General features: G+C 43.2%; 1 protein-coding gene across 2 annotated transcripts; it reads left to right on the plus strand.

Moving 5' to 3' along the window:
- The first annotated feature begins 5,272 nt into the window (after nucleotides 1-5,272).
- Nucleotides 5,273-17,326, plus strand: ASMT (acetylserotonin O-methyltransferase). 2 transcript variants are annotated; one of them, XM_049834616.1, is made up of 8 exons: nucleotides 5,273-8,915; nucleotides 10,725-10,899; nucleotides 12,101-12,230; nucleotides 13,071-13,139; nucleotides 13,662-13,780; nucleotides 14,559-14,699; nucleotides 15,329-15,527; nucleotides 15,641-15,910. In XM_049834616.1, exons 1-8 carry the CDS (start codon nucleotides 8,754-8,756, stop codon nucleotides 15,675-15,677), a joined length of 1,032 nt encoding a protein of 343 aa, XP_049690573.1. In that variant the 5' UTR covers nucleotides 5,273-8,753; the 3' UTR covers nucleotides 15,678-15,910. The 2 variants fall into 2 exon arrangements, with proteins under 2 accessions (XP_049690573.1, XP_049690572.1); XM_049834615.1 differs by lacking the exons at nucleotides 15,329-15,527; nucleotides 15,641-15,910 and adding exons at nucleotides 15,970-16,092; nucleotides 16,736-17,326 and having other exon boundaries at nucleotides 6,943-8,915.
- Nucleotides 17,327-17,834: the final 508 nt, after the last annotated feature.

Consider the following 17,834-nt stretch of genomic DNA (forward strand, 5'->3'; position numbering starts at 1 on the left):
AGGAAACTGAAGAGCATAGGATTTAGCAACTAATACCTATCAAAGACATACCAACTAATAAATACTTCTGAAACATTGGATTTATGTTGGTATGGCTGAGTATTGGATAGAGTCTGATTTGGCTGCTATGCTGTCTCTACTTTCAGGCTGCTACAAATCCAATCCAATGAGAATGTCTGCAAAGTTACCTGCCTGTTTACTTCTGAAACTGATCAGTGAGGATTATGTAGCAGTGGTAACCTGACTCTGTTTGCCTGGGCTTGTCATGAGTTGCATGTTTCTTATGTCCCATTGTGTCAAAGTTACATATCTTACTCCATTTGTCTGTCAATATTCAGGGTTTGGTTTTGTTTTGGTGGCTTCGTTCCCCTGGGTTGTAAGCAGGAGTATAGATTTATTCACTGTTCTTATCAGAACATCAAGAATCTGGGTGAGCAAGACTGTAAGTCTTTGTTTCTTCTCCACTAGACTACCGTTTGAAAAGTTGGAGCCTGGATGTCAGCTTTCATCTTGACTGAATGCATGGCAGCCCCAGGGGTATAGGGTAGAGATGGGGAAAGAAATCCTTGAAGATGATGGAAGACATCAGTACAAGTAATTCCTCCAGAAGCGTTGAGCTTATCCCATGCATTTGACTTCATTTTTCTGTCCTGCTTTCAAACTCTGGAGCTCTTCCTATGCCATTGCAAAGCCAAGAACTCGGATAGTTCCCAACTTATTGCTCTGTGTCAGGCAGCCATACTTGTCAATTTTAAGCTTACTTTAAGATCAGCCTTTGCTGCTGGGGAAAGCTCAGGTTCACTTTTTACTGGTATGGGCTTTTTTTTCCTTCAGTAGTAGAAAAATTTCCTTGGTGAGGAAGACTGGTGTGGTGTAACTATGGCGTGTAAATCCCATCAAGCTGTGGATCAGGCAGCTCCACAGTACGGCACTGTGTTCAAACCTGCTGGAAAGCCTTGGCAGCAGTGAGAGACTTCTGAGCCCTATTCCGCTTACTGAGTCCCAAGAGATGTTCAGGGTTTCTTCTGATATTGTACCTCTGTTCTTGAGTCTTAAGTCACACGATGAGACAGGAAGAGAGTTTTCTCAGTTGTGAGGATGCACCTTCTTGCACTCAGCTCCAGGAGAGTTTTCACATCTGTCACCACAGAACACAATGTCTCCCTTTTGTCCTCATAGAGGTGCCAGGAGGATAGGATCGAGCCAGTGGGAGCCCGCCTTCCTCTTGAGGATGTGTAGGGTTCAGAAGTGTATTAATCATCTAATGATACAAGGCAGTGTGTGACCTCTTCCCATTTGAGGATGAGGGCCCTGCTTATCACAGACTGCTTGCAGCAAGGTCTGAGCTGAAGGGGGTGGGAAGATTGTGGGCCAAAGCCCCTGATCCTCCCTGTGCTGTACAGGAGCTGGTGCATGCTGTCCCTGCGTGTGCTGTTGCCTCACCAAGGCACGGACAGCCAGGACTAATTTTCCTGCAGCCCTTGGTAAGCAAAGAAGAACATGAGCCTCAAAAGGATAAGAAATCCAGGTTCTGTTGCTATGGTCAGTGTTACCACATAGCCCCATTCTGATCATTAAAGAAGAATGTCTCCTCTTTCTATCTGAGGGCTGATGAGCTTCTGCACTTACCAGCCTTTTGGCCTGCAATTTCCTTTTTATCTCCTGGCCTCAGTCTGCACAAGGTGGCTCAGGAAGCAGCTTATTCAACAGAAACAACAGCGTCTCCACAAGGGCAAGGCCAAGCCCTTCTATATGATTGTTATGCTTTCCATCTACTTACTGCCTGCTGTGGTAAAGTAATTTTGATAATGTATTAATCATATTGCCAGAAGTAATTGATATTAGTAAGAAGTGGTTACCAAAGCTGTGACTATATCCCTGTTTTTTTCTAATCGACTCTGCCTTTGTAGAGTAATCTAGTCAATGACCTAGAATAAGGGCATATGCTTGATTAGGTATGCATATAAAAAACATTCGATATGTTATCTGGAAGCATCATCTTGAAAGCTGTTAGAGAAAATGGGGATTTTTGCAGTGGCTCCCAAAATTGTGAGTGCAGGACTGTACCAGGGACTGCAAGGCTATAAACACAAACTAATGAGAGTTGATCACTGATCCATGCTACCTGGACATCGCACCAGTGTCAGCATTAGGGCAGTTCTTAAACATGTATAGGACTGTGTTACAGACTATTGCGGCTGCTCATGTTTCATAGCACAGGTAGATATGTTAGATTCTATGTAAGACAGCAATTAAACCAACTAGTTTGGCAGATGCCTTAATTCATAAATGAGTGAGCAAACGACCACTGATATCTTGTAGTGCTATACAAGTTAAGGGGTTTTTATTATAATGAAGAGGAAATATATGTATTGCCTGTGTTTTGATCTGGTATCCTACCTTTGAAGTTTGGTTATGATCTGGATACAACACCTATTGCATTTAAGCTTATGTTGCATTCTGTTGATCTGGCCCTTCCCCAGCCCAATAGATGTGTTATTTGCAGAATGTATCTTTACATTCTAATACATTCTATGTACTCTTTACATGTGAGCTGCCTCACAATAAATTTGCAAGGTTGTCTCTAGTGTTTGTATAAAGCAGCAATCTAGTTGCAGTTCATCCTTCAGAACTGGCTGTGCAGAATGGATTCCTCTAGTGTCTTACGCTCCAACATGTGTTAAGTATTATTGTTGTTAAAAGCGTACCTCTTTCCTTTTTTATACTTAATCTGTTACTGGGCTCTTGAGGCTTGTTCGAAATGGTATGCACCACCATCCTTTCTTCTTTAATCACAGCACAGAAAATGAATTTGGTCTGGTTCCCCCTCACATGCTGCATCCCCTGAATACATCTCCTGCTGCCTCACAAAAAAAAAAAATAATTATAGATTAGCTCAAACAAATGTTTTGCCATAGTTGTAGAATATAAAACTTTTGAAGGACTAAGGCCGATTGGAATTGTTTTCTAATTGATACCTCATCTAATCACACGTGCACTGTGGCACCTGCGAGGGGAGCTCTACCTGCTCTGGATGGCATGCCCAGCAGTGCTGTCCTTGTAACTGGCCTATTTGTAGGACAACATGAAGGGATAATGGTGTGGTAGCACCAAAGTCACTCCCGGATAGGAGGCTCAGCCTGCCAGCAGAGTGTTGGAACAAGAATTGATCACCCTCAGACCAGGTCTTCCCTGCAATTTTTGCATATGATCCTGAACGTGCCTGTAAGTGCTCTGGGGAATTGCCTAGTTGGTGTCTGTTACTTTCTACCTAAACTGGAAAAGGGAAGGGCTGGCAAAGTCTTTCTTCTGCTTGCTCTGCCTGACATGGCTTGCTGTCGTGGTTCACCTCAAGCTGGCAACTGAAGCCTCACTCAGCCGCTCGCTCACTCCCCCCAGGTGGGGTGGGGAGAGAATCGGAAGGGTAAAAGTGAGAAAACTCAGGGGTTGAGATAAAGACAGTTTAATAGGGAAAGCAAAAGCTGTGCACGGAAGCAAAGCAAACCAAGGAATTCATTCCCACCTTCCCATGGGCAGGCAGGTGTTCAGCCATCTCCAGGACAGCAGGGCTCCAGCACGCCGAACGGTGACTTGGGAAGACAAACGCCATCACTCCGAACATCCCCCCCTTCCTTCTTCCCCGAGCTTTATAATCTGATCATGTTGTGCTATGGTCTGGGATATCCCTTGGGACAGTTTGGGTCAGCTGTCCCGGCTGTGTCCCCTCCCAACTCCTTGTGCTCCCCCAGCCTGCTCGCTGGTGGCGTGGGGGGAGAAGCAGAAAAGCCCTTGGCTCTGGGTGAGCACTGCTCAGCAGGAACAAAAATATCCGTCTGTTATCAACACAGTTTCCAGCACAAATCCAAATCATGGCCCCATACTAGCTACTATGAAGAAAGTGAACTCTATCCCAGCCAAAACCAGCACACTTGCAAACAGCGTAAGGCTGTGAAAAACATTCAAGGTGAGCCACCAGGTAAGAGGACTTCAGGGGTACTTGCCCATGCCAAGCCATGGGAACACTTCTTTCTGAAGCTTCCTGTTTGAAGAAGTGGAGGAGAGGATTATCAGATTAGCAAGTGTAAAATGGCCCGTGCAAGGCAGTTTTGTGTCTGCTGATTGCCTTTGTGATGCTTGACAGAGCACAAGTCACTTCTGACATGAGAGTCTGCCTCAGCTGCTGTCTGTCTTGGTTTTCTTTTTGCATCTCTCTCTTTAACGTTTCAGCCTCTACCGTTTTTAGCTAGTGAACCTGTCTGTCCTCAGGGAGAGAGGCTGCTTATCTGCTGGGACCTTCCTCTGACAGAGATCTTAATGATTATTTGGTTGAATTATTTATTGAGAGATTATTTGCAGGCCAGGAAGGTAACCCAAGAACAACTCTGGATTGCTTGTGGTGGACTGTAAAAGACATTCTCAGAGTTTTTACTATAAGGAAAACTGAGGAGGAGGGAGGGTTTGCTTAGAGAATGAGCTGGGTATACAGTATTTCCTGCCTACTCCAAATGTCCGCCAGTAGTATATGTGATGTAAACAGGAAAAAAATTAGTTGGTGTCAAAAACTGACAGAAGCAATAGTCATGTTACTAGGGAAATGCATCTATTGTAACACGAGAAGAATTGGAAGTTATAAAGAAGAAAATGAGCATTTTGTTAAAAATGGATGTTCTATTTCAAATAAAAGGTATGATACAGATTATCTTGGCTTTTTAGGATTCTTAAAAAATAGGGCACAAAATGTTTTTTCTTGGTGCACTTCCAGGCCATCTGATATAAGCTGGACACACTTAGAGGCTTAATAATGATAGTGAGGTAGAATTGTTTCTGGCATTACTGAAACTCATTATTGTAGTCACATCCCTGAGATTTATAGTTGTTCCTTATAATGATGGTTGTGTGTGTGAAAGGTGTTGTCTGCCATTTCTTACTGGCAGACACATTAATTCTACTAAATGTTGTTTGTTCATAGATAATTTCTTAGTTTCAAATTTTATGCAAAAATGACGTAATTATTTTTTGTGTAGTATTTTTCTGTAGCAAGTCATTTAGGCAAAGAAAAATTCATCACCAAAATAGAACCATGGAGGTAAAGTAACAGCTTTAGCCTGTGCATGGTATGACAAAAACCTTGATGGGGTTTTCAGAGAAAACAACCCATTGCAATTTCATCTTCATGAATGCGTTTGTAACTTGAAAGGAGCTTAGACGTTAAGCCTCACTAACAATTTACTTGGAAACAGCAACACAGTGTGTGTGGCTTTGCATCGATCTGATGCGGGTTATCTGCAACCCTCCTCCCCTACGTCTTGCTACTGGTAGTAATCCCATTAGACAGTCACATCTGGTGTCCTCAATAGACAGATTTAGTAGTAATTGAAAAAGTACTTCGAGTGGGTTTAATTAACTGTGTGGTCATTTTATTACCAGAGCCTCTTGTACTCTGTATCTTTGTCTTAAGTGAATTTATGGCCTGTTAGGACATGCTAGTCTACAGTTGTGCACATAACTGTCTGTTATTTAGTCAAAACTACAAGAATCAAGGGTTGAGCATTTTCGTACTCATGAATCTTTAATGCAACTGTACTAAATGTTACTGTAATAGCTGATTACCAATCTGTGGCCGAGTTGTTTGAGGAAAGTGGTCTGTAAGCTGTTGAGCAGCAGCTAGCTCTTCCTAGGGTTGTTTTGTTTAGCTTGATGGAAGAGAAACGTATACTTCAGTGTGGCAAGCATTTGCTTCCAGTGTGGCTGATGGCCTGGATCTGAATAGCTGTTAGGATGCCAGGAATGGGAAATCTGTTTGGGCAAAATTGCACCAATTTTTTTCTGTCTACCAAGCAGGTAGGCAGAATTGGGCTTTAGCAGATAAATATTTTTGTGTTCCTAATCTTTTGGCTAACAAATTTATCTTTGGCTAGTGATGTTTTTCTATGTACAGTTTATTTCTCCATTTTATTTGGAGGAGAGGGAAGGCTATTGAGGGAAAAAAGTTGACCTGGTTATCCACATGGATAGATTGAGAAGGTTTTGAGCTTTCTTTTCCCATAGAACTGTTTTTGGAATGGATCTGAGGAACTGAAAAAGCTGTAGCATGTTTACTAAGAATGAGTCTGGATTTGGGCAAGTGAATGACCTCTGCAGAATCACACTTAGCACATGTGCAGATGGAAGTTCCTAAATAGAAACTGAGCTTGTGCGCTGTCCATGAGGTGGGGATAGCAGGGGAAGATGTCAATTATAAATGTAGTGGTGTTCTTGAAACCTGTTCTCCAGGCCTTTCCTTCAGAGAAATGGTGTCTTGTTAAATGCAAGCTGCACAGATTCACCGTCACTCTGGCAGAGAGGTGTGTTACAATCTCCAGCTTCCACAGTACAAAATTAACAGAATATTAGCGTCTAACCTGTGCTGAACAGTGAAGTCTGGTGCACTAGCAAGACAATAGCACTATGTTTACAGGCTATGTTGGCCAGGATGAGGAGATCTAAGTATTTCAACAGTTTGGTGCTTGCTGTAACTTTTGTATGTTCAGACTTGGTAATCTGGTAACACAGGAGACCCTGTGGTGTTAGAACCTGGGTAACAGGTACTGTTTCTGAGTTGGTGTACAGAGGGAGAAAAAGGCTGATAACTGTGACATTTGCTTAGTAACTTTAACAACTCACTCTTGAAGTAGGTTGCTATTTCACTTCTGGCTAGAAGAAATACAGCATCTTTTGGCTGAAGTGTTAGGATCTGAATGCAAGATACAGATTCACAGAAGGATTATACAGAGGGACCTTACAGCTGAGAAAGTTTCACTGCATCCACAAAATGGTCAGAAAGAACATGTGGAAAACTTATACTGGCCTGTTTCTTCTAAAATCAGGCAGGTTCTAAAGAGGAGCACAGAACTAACCTTCAGCAGCAGCATATAAATATAACTCTACTTCCTAGGAAAGGAAGAGAACATTAAAACGCTGTGTTGGGACAAAGTTGTGAAATGCAGTCTTTAAACATCTGCCAACCTAAGGTACACAAAAAGTTGAGCTGCATGTCGATCACTATATTGCTCACGTTTTGCCCGTTAACTTAATCACTGAAGCATTTTTCAGCTACCACTGAAAAAAATGCCATTTTGTAACATTTTGCCATTACTGTATTACCTAAGTCAGGTCTCATTTAATGTTGTTACCTGAAGGGTCGCTAAATGTGTGATATGAAAACTGTCAGTCTTTCCTTGATGGAAAGGGACTTTTCTCACCCAAGAGTTGCAGCGTCTGCCCGAAAAGGCAAGATGGCAGGTGTTTACAGGCTGGAGCAATAGACAGTGTGGCAGAGAGGTTTCAGGAAAGTAATCCAGGTTTTTAATTTTCTGATGAAAGACCTATGAAGTATGTTCTGTGTAAAGTTGAAATCCATGCCACATCTGGCACTTGGCAGTCATATCATTGTTTCTTCCCAAGGATGTTCTGCATGCCCCTGCTTAGTTTTGCAGAGAAGGGGAGGAAGACTGTGGCAGCCAGCTGGAAAATGTGGAACAACTTGTCATTTCTCAGCACCCTGCTCTGCTAAAACATGGCAAAGCACGTGTAGGACACCCCTGCTGTGGTGCTGCTATCAAACAGGCATTGCTTTCTAAGCCGGTATGTGGGGGGACCTGCAAAATACAGAAAAAGGAACAAGAGTAGATTTTTTTCCTTGTAGACTTCACCTGAGTGATCATTGTCAAAGCAAACCAGTCACTGCGACAAAGCAGCACAACAAACAGACACTTACAGCTTCTCTTCAGACTGGTTGCTTCTGCACTTAAGGGATGGGGTGTACCCCACTGCCAGCCACAGGCTCACCTGGACCTGTGTCCATCACAGCAAGTTTCATCTCCACTTTGGCTGCTCCCCAGTGTCTCTTTTATCCTTTCCGTGGGCAGGGCTTGCAAACCAGGCCAGGGAAGCACACCCAGGTTTTCCACAGCTGGGTGGAAATTATTCCAAGCATAGACTCTGGTGGAATGCTTTCTTCTCCTTCAGCTCCTTGTGTGGACTCTGCCCTCAGATTATTTCCTCGGCAGATCTTCCCTGCTATGTAGTAGTTATGACAGTCATTTTCCTTGCATGGGTAAGGCCTGAAGCCCTGGGTACATGACCTGGAGCTGGAGGCTGAACAAGTCTCTGTTTCAGCATGGTGAAGGTAAGTGCTGTGCATACACCCGAGTGAAGGGTGAGCGGAATTAGAGCCATAGGAGATGCCAGGCTTGGCCAGGAGTACGTCTTGAACGCTTTGAGCTGAGCTAATACTCCTTCACCCTCAAACCCCTTGGAATGTCCACATGTCACTTGAAGAACTGTGTTGCCAAATTGTTGTCTTTCCTCTGGGGTCATGTCATTGGGCTGGCTGATGTATCTAAGGATTTCTATTCTTGGGAAGTCTTCCAGCATCAAAAAGCCAGCCGAATGGAAAAGAGCTGGTTTTGAACAAGCCCCAGGTAAGACTCAGCTTTGGCTTATGAACTCTGGTGCATCGCACTGATTTCAGGTTCTTGATGCTGTTCTGTCCCAATTTCTGTTTTGCTTGTTGTAAGCTTTCAAGTACTTCTGAAGTACCAGCGTGTTAACCGACTGCTGAACTGACAATACAAGCACTGCTGCTGTAGCCTTGTACTTGATGATGGAAGAGCCAAAGAAACAGCTGAACCTGGTAGAAAACCGCATTGAAGCCAAATAACTTTGCTAACACGTTTTGTAACCAGTGTGTTTCTCAGAAGCAATAAGATTAAATGGATCAGCCGGTGTGCTCTGTGCCTGGTGGAAAGAAGCTTATTTCAATTAAGAGGACCAGAGAATCTGTGCGTCGGTCCAGAAAGAAAATGAATTCCACAGAAGACCTTGACTATCCCCAAGTCATCTTGCAATACAACAGTGGATTTTTAGTCTCAAAGGTAAGAAATATAGCTCGGTTTTGGATAGATGTCTGAGAGTATGCAGACAGAAATATTTAAGGATCTCACTTTAGGTCCTGAATGTAAGTCTTTGGAATGAAAAACATCTCATACAAAAGCATCCTGTCTGCTCATGTAGGCAGGAAGGAAATTTGAAAAGAAAAAAGATTTGAATGTGACCTGACCCCTCAGGATAGACTTAGTATTTATTGAGACCCCTCTGACTTTTGGGTGCTTGGATGAGCAGACCTTGTCTCTGCATGAGGCTTTATAAAAAACACTGGAAGTTTAACTGAGGTCTTGCTGTCTGACTGCCTCAAATGTGGAAGGTTCCTTCGGTGGTGGGATTTCTTTCCACTTTTCATTTTTGGACTTTGAGAAATGGAGAGCTGACTTTAGTTGTCTTTTCCTCCCCCCTCATCATACCATGCAAAGAACAAGATTTTTCAAGTATTTTCTCAAAGAATTTCCTTCCCTTTCCCATGGCTTGTCTGTATGTATTATATAGAAGGCTGAGCTTGAGAACTTCTGTGTATTGCCTCTTTTCAAATGAAAGAAAGAGTCTGGTATAATGACTGTTTCTCCAGATAGCATTTGATTAAGGCACAAAGGCAGAACTAGCAGTTCCACTTTCCTTATTGTTTATTGATGTTATTTGCCTTTCTATGTGTGTAACCACATGGGCATCAAATCATAATATCCAGAGCAGTGGAGATTTTTTCCTTTTACAATTTAGTTACCTTTCCTATTGTCCCTTGCTGCATCTTAGGCCAACATGGCAATGGAAGGAATGCTCTTTGTGTTGTGCAAATACTGCTGCATCCTAAGGCTCCTGAAAGGCAGAGCTGGCACTAAAGAGAGGAAAAATGGATAATGAAAAATCCTTTTGCTTGGTGAGGAAGAGGAGTGCCCAATGCTTTCCAAATTAACACTGGTACTATGTTTTTGAGAAATGATCTCAGCTTAGGTTAAACCATGTTCTTACTGAGGGTAAAATGAGCTTCCCGTGGACTTTATCAAATCATTGTAGATACAGGGAGTCAATTGAGTTGATGCCTTTGTTACTGTTTTAGGAGTGTTTGTGTGGCCAGAGAAATAGGCTAATACTTGTGAACTTGACTGTGTACAGCTAAAGAAGGATGCTTTTCTTATGTGTGGTTATGTATGTCTGAAGGTTGAAGGTTGTTCCTGGAGATGTTACACACCTTCTTTATGAAATGACAGGGCAATTCTGCTGGCCTGAATGAGGCCGTCCTTTTGGCTGAGAGGAACCTCCCTGCCTCAGGGAGACCACTGTAGTCATGCATGTCAGTCCCTGAAGATTGGGTGGGATATTCCCCTCTGCTGCAAGCCACAGGAGAGTCTTCAGGCTTCACTGTAGCATATGTTAGATCCTTAATTAAAGAACAAAAACAACAGAACCCCCCCCCCACTACAGAATCTTGCTTTTGTGCTCTCCAGGCAAAAAGCAAGAGAGACTGTGAGAATATGATCTGAAACTAAGGAAGGGGCAGGAACTTTTGCACCACAAACCTGTTCTTTAAATATGAACCTTTGTGAGCCAAAAACATTGGCTGGCTTTGACAGAAAAGGAAAAGAAATGAAAGAAGGTGCACTACAAGCACTGTATGGTATTATCGGTGTTCAGAGAAACTTCAGTTTAATCATTGGACTTGTTTATATGAAATATGATTTTACATGAAAAAAATATTATTATATGTGTATTTTCTCCAACATAGCGGCTTTAGAAATGCAGAAGGCTTTGGTACTTTCACCTGATCCCTCACTCCCACCTTTCCTTACCTCCAGGTTATGTTCACTGCCTGTGAGCTGGGGGTGTTTGATCTTCTGCTGGAGTCAGGAGAGCCTCTGTCTTCAGATGCCATTGCTGCGCGCTTGGGTACCAGCACCACAGGGATGGAAAGACTGCTGGATGCCTGTGTGGGACTGAAGCTCTTGGCAGTAGAGCTGACACAAGAAGGAGGTAATAAAAGCAGAAGAAAGGGAAGAAACTAAAAGACTTAAACCTCTGATGTTTTTGAAAGTGAGGCAAGGCATGTGGGGAGAGGTGATATCTAGTGTTAGGCCAGTTACCGTAGCTGGAGGGAGGAGAGAATCACTTGGGAACGCTGTTCCCTCTTCAGCTGAAAGAGAAGCAGCAAATGTCAGCATGATGCAATCTGTAAAGTAGAACCCAGGTGAAGGGCTCTATATTCCTAAAATTATTTGTGCAAGAGCCTCAGGTGACCTTGGAGAAGATATTCAGGGCCTCTGCAGAGCTGGTCTCAAGAAACCTTTGAGGAGTGGGCATGATTTTAAACTTTAAAATGTCAGGGTGGGTGAACAACAGCATGATTTAAAAACACGTTTTGTTTGTCTTTGGGGTCTTACCACTGTGGGGAGTATTTTGTTAGGTTGCTGATCTGAACTGAGAGGTAAGTTTGCCCTTGCACCAGACACATTGAGTCCACGTGGTCAGAAGGGATCTGTGACCATCAGACAGCTGGTCAGGACTAGCCAGAGTCTTGCAAGTTTTGTCCCCTGCTCTGGCTTGTGTTGTGTTGCCCTATTTTAGGGCTTACAGTAGTTGCCCTATGAGTTTAGGCAGAGCAGGATATGTGTTTTATGTTCCTTTTGTATGCCATTCCCTTGGGTAAGTGATGCCAATGCAGATGCATTGGAGGAAGCGGGGGAGATTTCTGTAAGTCCTTTAGGCATTCATCTGTCTGCAGTAGGTCCTGCCCTAGTGAACTGAGAGACGGTAGGTGTGGTTGGCATGCTGATTTGAGGACTTGTCTCCCACTTGCTGACCTTGTTGATCAGAAAAAAGACTTGTCTGCAAGGGCTTCTCATTTAAATAGAGCATACTAAAAGCTTCCTCTGATGGCAGAAGCCTATAGGTAAATGATGACAGCCATAAGGCATTCCTCTTGCTGTTCTTGAAAGAAATGCTTGGTGCTGGAGTAAGTGTAGGTAGATAGTGTTTACTCACATTGAACCCGGCAACACACATTTCAGCAGCCCTTACCCACTGCTTATTGCAGTGGAAGAATTGATTGTAGAAGCAATGTGGTTGTGTCTTTCATCATATGGACATCTTCTGGTGGTAAATGCCATTCTGAACAATAGGCTTGGCAAGGTGGTATATCGTGCATGTTAGTAAATATATTTATTTCACCATTTAGCCCTCTACAGAAACACAGAAATTTCCAACATCTACCTTACAAAATCAAGTCCCAAGTCTCAGTATCATATTATGATGTATTATTCCAACACAGTCTACTTGTGCTGGCACTACCTGACTGATGCTGTGAGGTAAGGAGGAGTGTTGTGTGCTGTCTGTTGCAGACCGCTTTGCGGCATCTGTGTGGCTGCTCTGAGTGGTGTGTTTCTGCGAAAGGACACAGTGAAGATGCTGGCTGGTTCTCAGGAAGAAAAACCAACAGATCATTTTGGCTGATAACACGGCCATTATGTGTTCTTGTTTTTTCTTGTTTTCTATTTGTGTGTGTTCTTGTTTTCCTTTTCCTTCTGATAGTAGAGATGATCTAGGAATCAGATTTCTGTGTGTTTGACTTTCAGGAAAGCACTTGATCATTACAGTGGCTCTTACTTAAGGAGGCATCAATAAAGTAAATGATGAGTAACGATGCAAAGGATAGTTCTGTTGCAAAGGTGTATAGGAGTAGTTTAATATAGGGCGGGAGTCTCACTTGTTCTGGTTGTGCAACTGATCAACCATGGTGTGTTTGATGGTGAGGATTGCACCAGTCTTGTACCTTTACCTGAGGTGTGTTCCCATAAATCATAGAATAATAGAATGGTTTGGGTTGGAAGGGACCTTAAAGATCATCTAGTTCCAACCCCCCACCATGGGCAGGGACACCTTCCACTAGACCAGGTTGCTCAAAGCCCCATCCAACCTGGCCTTGAAAAGAACCAGTCTTCTTGTGAAAGGTTGAGAAATATATCAGCATATTTTGGGGTGGCAAATGAGGGTGCCTTTACCGCCATTACAAACAGGCTGGTATATATTCTGTACAAAGCTGTGCACCGTCAACAGTGATGAACTAGCTGAAACTACAGCTCTGAGGTGTGTTTGGGGTAAAAGAAAAAGAAATCCACACTCATGCTTTTTTTTGGCTGCTGTTTTAGGGAAGGAAGGAACCAATATGAAAGAGCTTTTGGCCTTTTATCTAAAGACCCTTTTGGAGCAATGTACAGGTAATCATTAGTATATTTATAGAAAATTTATTCTTGTAGATAAAATTAATGTTTTTAATTATGGCTCAGGACAATTAAATATGATGATGTAAGAATCCCACTCATCAGAACCATCATGCAGCATTTTCCTTTCTCAACAATATTCATTACTGAGACACTGTCTGATATTTTGAATAGAAGTATATAATTTCCTATTCCGAAAAACATATCACAGGTCTCTAGCACAGAAGCAATAGTAGTTGGAGGAAAAAAACCATCCCTTTGAAGCCTGAGAATTAGCAGCGTAACACACTGTTGGACTTCACAATCTTAATTTCCTATTTAAATGCATGAATGCATCACTGTACGCTTCTGCTACAGTAAGATTTAAGGGAGATTTATAGGCAAAGAGACTGTATTCTGTGTCAATAAAAACAGAGATTAGTGTTTAAGCTAAAACTTGTAGTAACAGTTATATGATAGGAATCACCAAGGATATTGTAAGTTACCTTTTCTATGCGCTGTGTCTGTTTGCATTACTAGATCAGAAGAAGAAATGCTGAAATTCATGGCTGGCCAGAACTCAGTATGGAGTATATGTGGCAGAGATGTTCTTGCTGCATTTGACCTTTCCCCCTTCAGGCAGATCTGTGACCTGGGAGGTGAGCGTCAGTAGATCTTCTTTAACAAGCCTCTGAACTGTCTTCTTTTACAAGCTCTGAAGAGAAAAAGAACTGCTGTGTTATATGATGGGCAGAACAATGGAAAGGAGGACATATCTCAGCAATAAAGGGAGGGTTTTACTGTCTTGGTTGGGTTAAAAAGAGAAACGTGAGAGTGGTGAGAGCATTAGGAAGCTCAATGCTTTTCTCTTCAGAGTCTCATTTGTGTGAGCTGTGGCTTATCCCCTTGTGTATGTGGCAGGTCTGGCATTTTTTCTTGCCTTGCTTGATACATTCTTCTCGTGCCAGACTCTTTCCTCCTTCCCTTCAGTCAGTGCCATTAGGTTTAGAGACTGTCTGCAGCCTCTTACCCTGCTGTCCCAGTGCTGCTGAGTGCTGCCAGGATTCGTGGGAGCCATCAGGCTCCCTCGCGGGCCCCATCACTGCTTCTCCAACACCTGGTTTAGTGGCTCTGGTTTTCATTTCCCATCCTTCCAGCATCCACAGCTGGCTCTGGCTGGGGGGTGCCTAAGAGCTGTAAGGGCTGGGGCTGACCACATAGGCCTGGATGCTGGGGGCCCTGGAGCTTTTTGCAGAGCAAACGGAGATGGTGGCCTCTCCTGTCCCTCCCCTTCCCTTTCAGCAACACGTGGGGAGCAAATGTACCTTGCCAGCTTCTGTGAGGCTGAGTGCATCGTTGCCTGCATCGCTTCACGGGGGTGTTGCTGAACGGGTTGGTTTTCGGTCAGCGCTGACCTTCTTATGCTTTTCCCCAAAGGAGGTGGAGGAGCTTTGGCCCGCGAGTGTGTTTCTTTGTACCCGAATTCCATGGTCACAATTTATGACCTGCCAAAGGTCGTGCAACTGGCCAAAGAGCAATTTGTTCCCCCTGAGGAGCATCGGATCGCTTTCCATGAAGGTAGGTGCGGACGGCGGTGTAGTGTTGTCACAGCTGTTGCTCCTGAGCCCCTTGTCTCTGCTCAGAAGTACATACTGGGGGTTCAGGTCTCCAGCTGCCCCTTCTGTGGGCAGAGTGTCCCAGGCTGCAGCCACCCCAGCCTGGGTCTGCAGTTCATTGCTACCGCAGGGCTGTCCCAGTTGTGTATCTGCAACTACCTTCTATCAGAGACAAGACTTGGGTGTTCAGCAGCCCAGAAGCTTTTTATTCCTGAACAGAACTATTTGATTTCTTCAGAACAAGGGTACTTTAACAAAAAAGGGTCCTGCAATTTTGAAAAACTGCCATGCTGTGTTATGAATCTTCCCAACACTCCCTTTTCTCCTTTGCAAACCTCCTGGCAGATGTCTGGGATGCCAGGCGTGCTCTGAGCAAGGGGTATTCCTCCTCAGGTCATGATTGATTGCCTTTCAGATCCTAAGATACTTCAGGCTTTGAATATGGGTGAGCTAGCCCATATTCCTCTTGGCCAGTCCATAGATCTTGCTTGGTCTTTGATCCATCTACAATGAAAATGCATGTACGGAGATCTAGTTTTTAATGTTTACAAAAGCCTTCAAAGTGTTGAAAGGACTTAATATTGCTTGAAGCTCAGAGAGAGGAAAGAAGCCTTGGGGAAGGAAGGGAGTACATAAAAAACAAAGATGGAGAAACACAGGAAATGTTACATATGCCAGTGGTGCAAAGAAATGGGAGCGGAAATGACAAAGTAAGATGCAGAGAGAAAAAAATGAATGCAGTACACCAAGTGCTGAACAAAAGGCATGGTGATGAAGCTACTGCTAGGAGGTGAGAGATGTGTATTTTTTCCTTATGGATTTATGATGTAGCTCTGTGGTTACTGAAGGTCTTTGAAAGTTTGCTTAGATAAGGGAGAATTCTTTCCTTTTTTTCCATGACAGAAACCATGACAAACCGTCTCCTCTTAAAACCTTATGAATCTGAATTCTTGTCATTGGAGAAAACTTAAACGCTTTCCCGTGCATCAAAGGCTGTTTCAGATGAACTGCTGCTTTTAAACATTTCAGACCTTCTTGAGACTGACCAAGAACAAAATCCCCTATGCAGTGCCACAGAGGACTTTTACCTGGTAACTCTGTTGCTGTCTGATGTGGGTGATGGACATGTCAAGCCTGGAGTCTTTAGAACTGGACGGAACTGAAAATATTTTCTTAACCCAGCCCTCTGTGTTTTGGGGGTTTTGTGTAATACACGTATTCTTGCTTTACAGGAGACTTCTTTAATGATTCAATTCCAGAAGCTGAACTGTATATTTTATCCAAGATACTGCATGACTGGGATGATGACAAATGCAGGCAGCTGCTGGCAAAAGTCTACAAGGCTTGCAGACCTGGTAGGTGTGAGCTCTTGAAGAGCAGGGGGACCCTTGCCTATCAGAAACATGAAGCACAGCAGTCTCTGCTGAATTTGGGTGGCAGTTTCAGTGCAGGGGTTTCTTGGTTTAGTCTATTGCTTTCCTAAGCCAGCCATGTGCAGCTGAGCCAAATAGGGCCTGGTCTAAGTTATCCTTAGCCAGCTTCCAGTTTTAGTCTCCTTCTCTACAGGGAGTCATCTTTCAAGGCATTTAGGTTTAAGGATTGGGGATTTTCGGTATTGTTTAGACAGACCAGTGTATACATCATAGTAAAAATCCCATTAAGCATCACATTGAACCCTTGGAACTTTGAAAACACCACCTACAGAGTTGGGTTCTCAGCAAAATCAGTAAGCTCCTGTGGATTTCACCTGGGGGAAATGGGAAGTTTCCATCCCAGCCATAGCATCCCCTTCAGCCCTGGTACATCAGTACCTAGGTAGCCAAGCAGAGGCATGCTCCAATGCTTTTGCTCTTTCATTGTCTTCTGTGGTGCAGAAATATGACTTAACATAGAGGCTGCTGCTTCCTGAAACTCAAGGTTAGGATCTAGTAACTCAGCTGAGAAATACCTTGTCTTCTCAGAGCTCAGCATGTGTTCTATTTCTCTTTATTCAACCAGGTGGTGGAGTGCTGCTGGTTGAATCGCTTCTGAATGAAGATAAAAGTGGGCCCTTAGAAACCCAACTGTATTCGATGAATATGTTGGTCCAGACAGAAGGAAAAGAGCGAACAGCAGCAGAGTACAGCAAGCTCCTCAAGGCAGCTGGCTTCAGAGAGGTTCAAGTCAAGAGGACTGGAAAACTCTATGATGCTGTTTTAGGAAGTAAGTAATAGTACCTATATTATGTACCTAACAAGACAGAATAAGTGGAGAAATATGATATTCTCTTCGAAGAGGGGAATCATCAACATAGCTTTTAGTTAATGCAGCCAACATTTTTGTAAGCTGATATATTGTCAGAAGAATCACTAATGATAGATCTTGACCATGCATGGATTGTGAGTCTGGCAGCCTGACTAGGGCTTGCCTTTAGATCTGGAACAGAAAGAAGGAAATCAACACGTTCCACAAGAAATAACCCACTAAAGAAATGTGTAGTGTGTCTGCTTCAGATTTTTTCATTCTTTCCAATTTTAATGCTGTATCTGACAAAAGCAAAGCTGCATTTGTACTTGAATTCCTGCAAAATAAAACTAATCACTGCACTGAGCTCTGTGACCTGAATTTTTGTTCCTGGGAAATTGATATAGTAGAACAGACCAAATTATGTCTCCTTGTGGTTAGTCTTCTCAGAGTTCCAGGAGAAATCCTGTCTGAACCTTGGAAAGTTTAGCATGAAAAATTATATTCATTTTTTATTTCCTGTAGATTTTGATTTAAGAATTTTGTAGCTTGATGACTGGTTGAAGTGCAGGGGATGCTCTTTACAGGGCAGGCCCAGAGATGACAGCTGAGAGGGAGAATGATGCAGCCAAGTCATTCAGTTACACACTGGGGAAGTCCTTATTGCATACCTCCTGCTATTTCTTTAAATCATTTGATCAAGCACAACCTGCCATAACCCACCCAGTTCATGGAAGCAGAATTACAGCTTACTGGAGTGAGAAACATTTGGAGAAGGCACTGGAAGATCACTCTGTAGTTGTGGCTTGAACACTAATTGCATTTGCACATGAAGCTGGATACTAGAGGAGCCTGAGATGGTCTTCTCAGTAGC

The sequence above is a fragment of the Accipiter gentilis genome, chromosome 31 (assembly GCF_929443795.1).
Source record: "Accipiter gentilis chromosome 31, bAccGen1.1, whole genome shotgun sequence".
In the NCBI taxonomy this organism is placed as follows: domain Eukaryota; kingdom Metazoa; phylum Chordata; class Aves; order Accipitriformes; family Accipitridae; genus Astur; species Astur gentilis.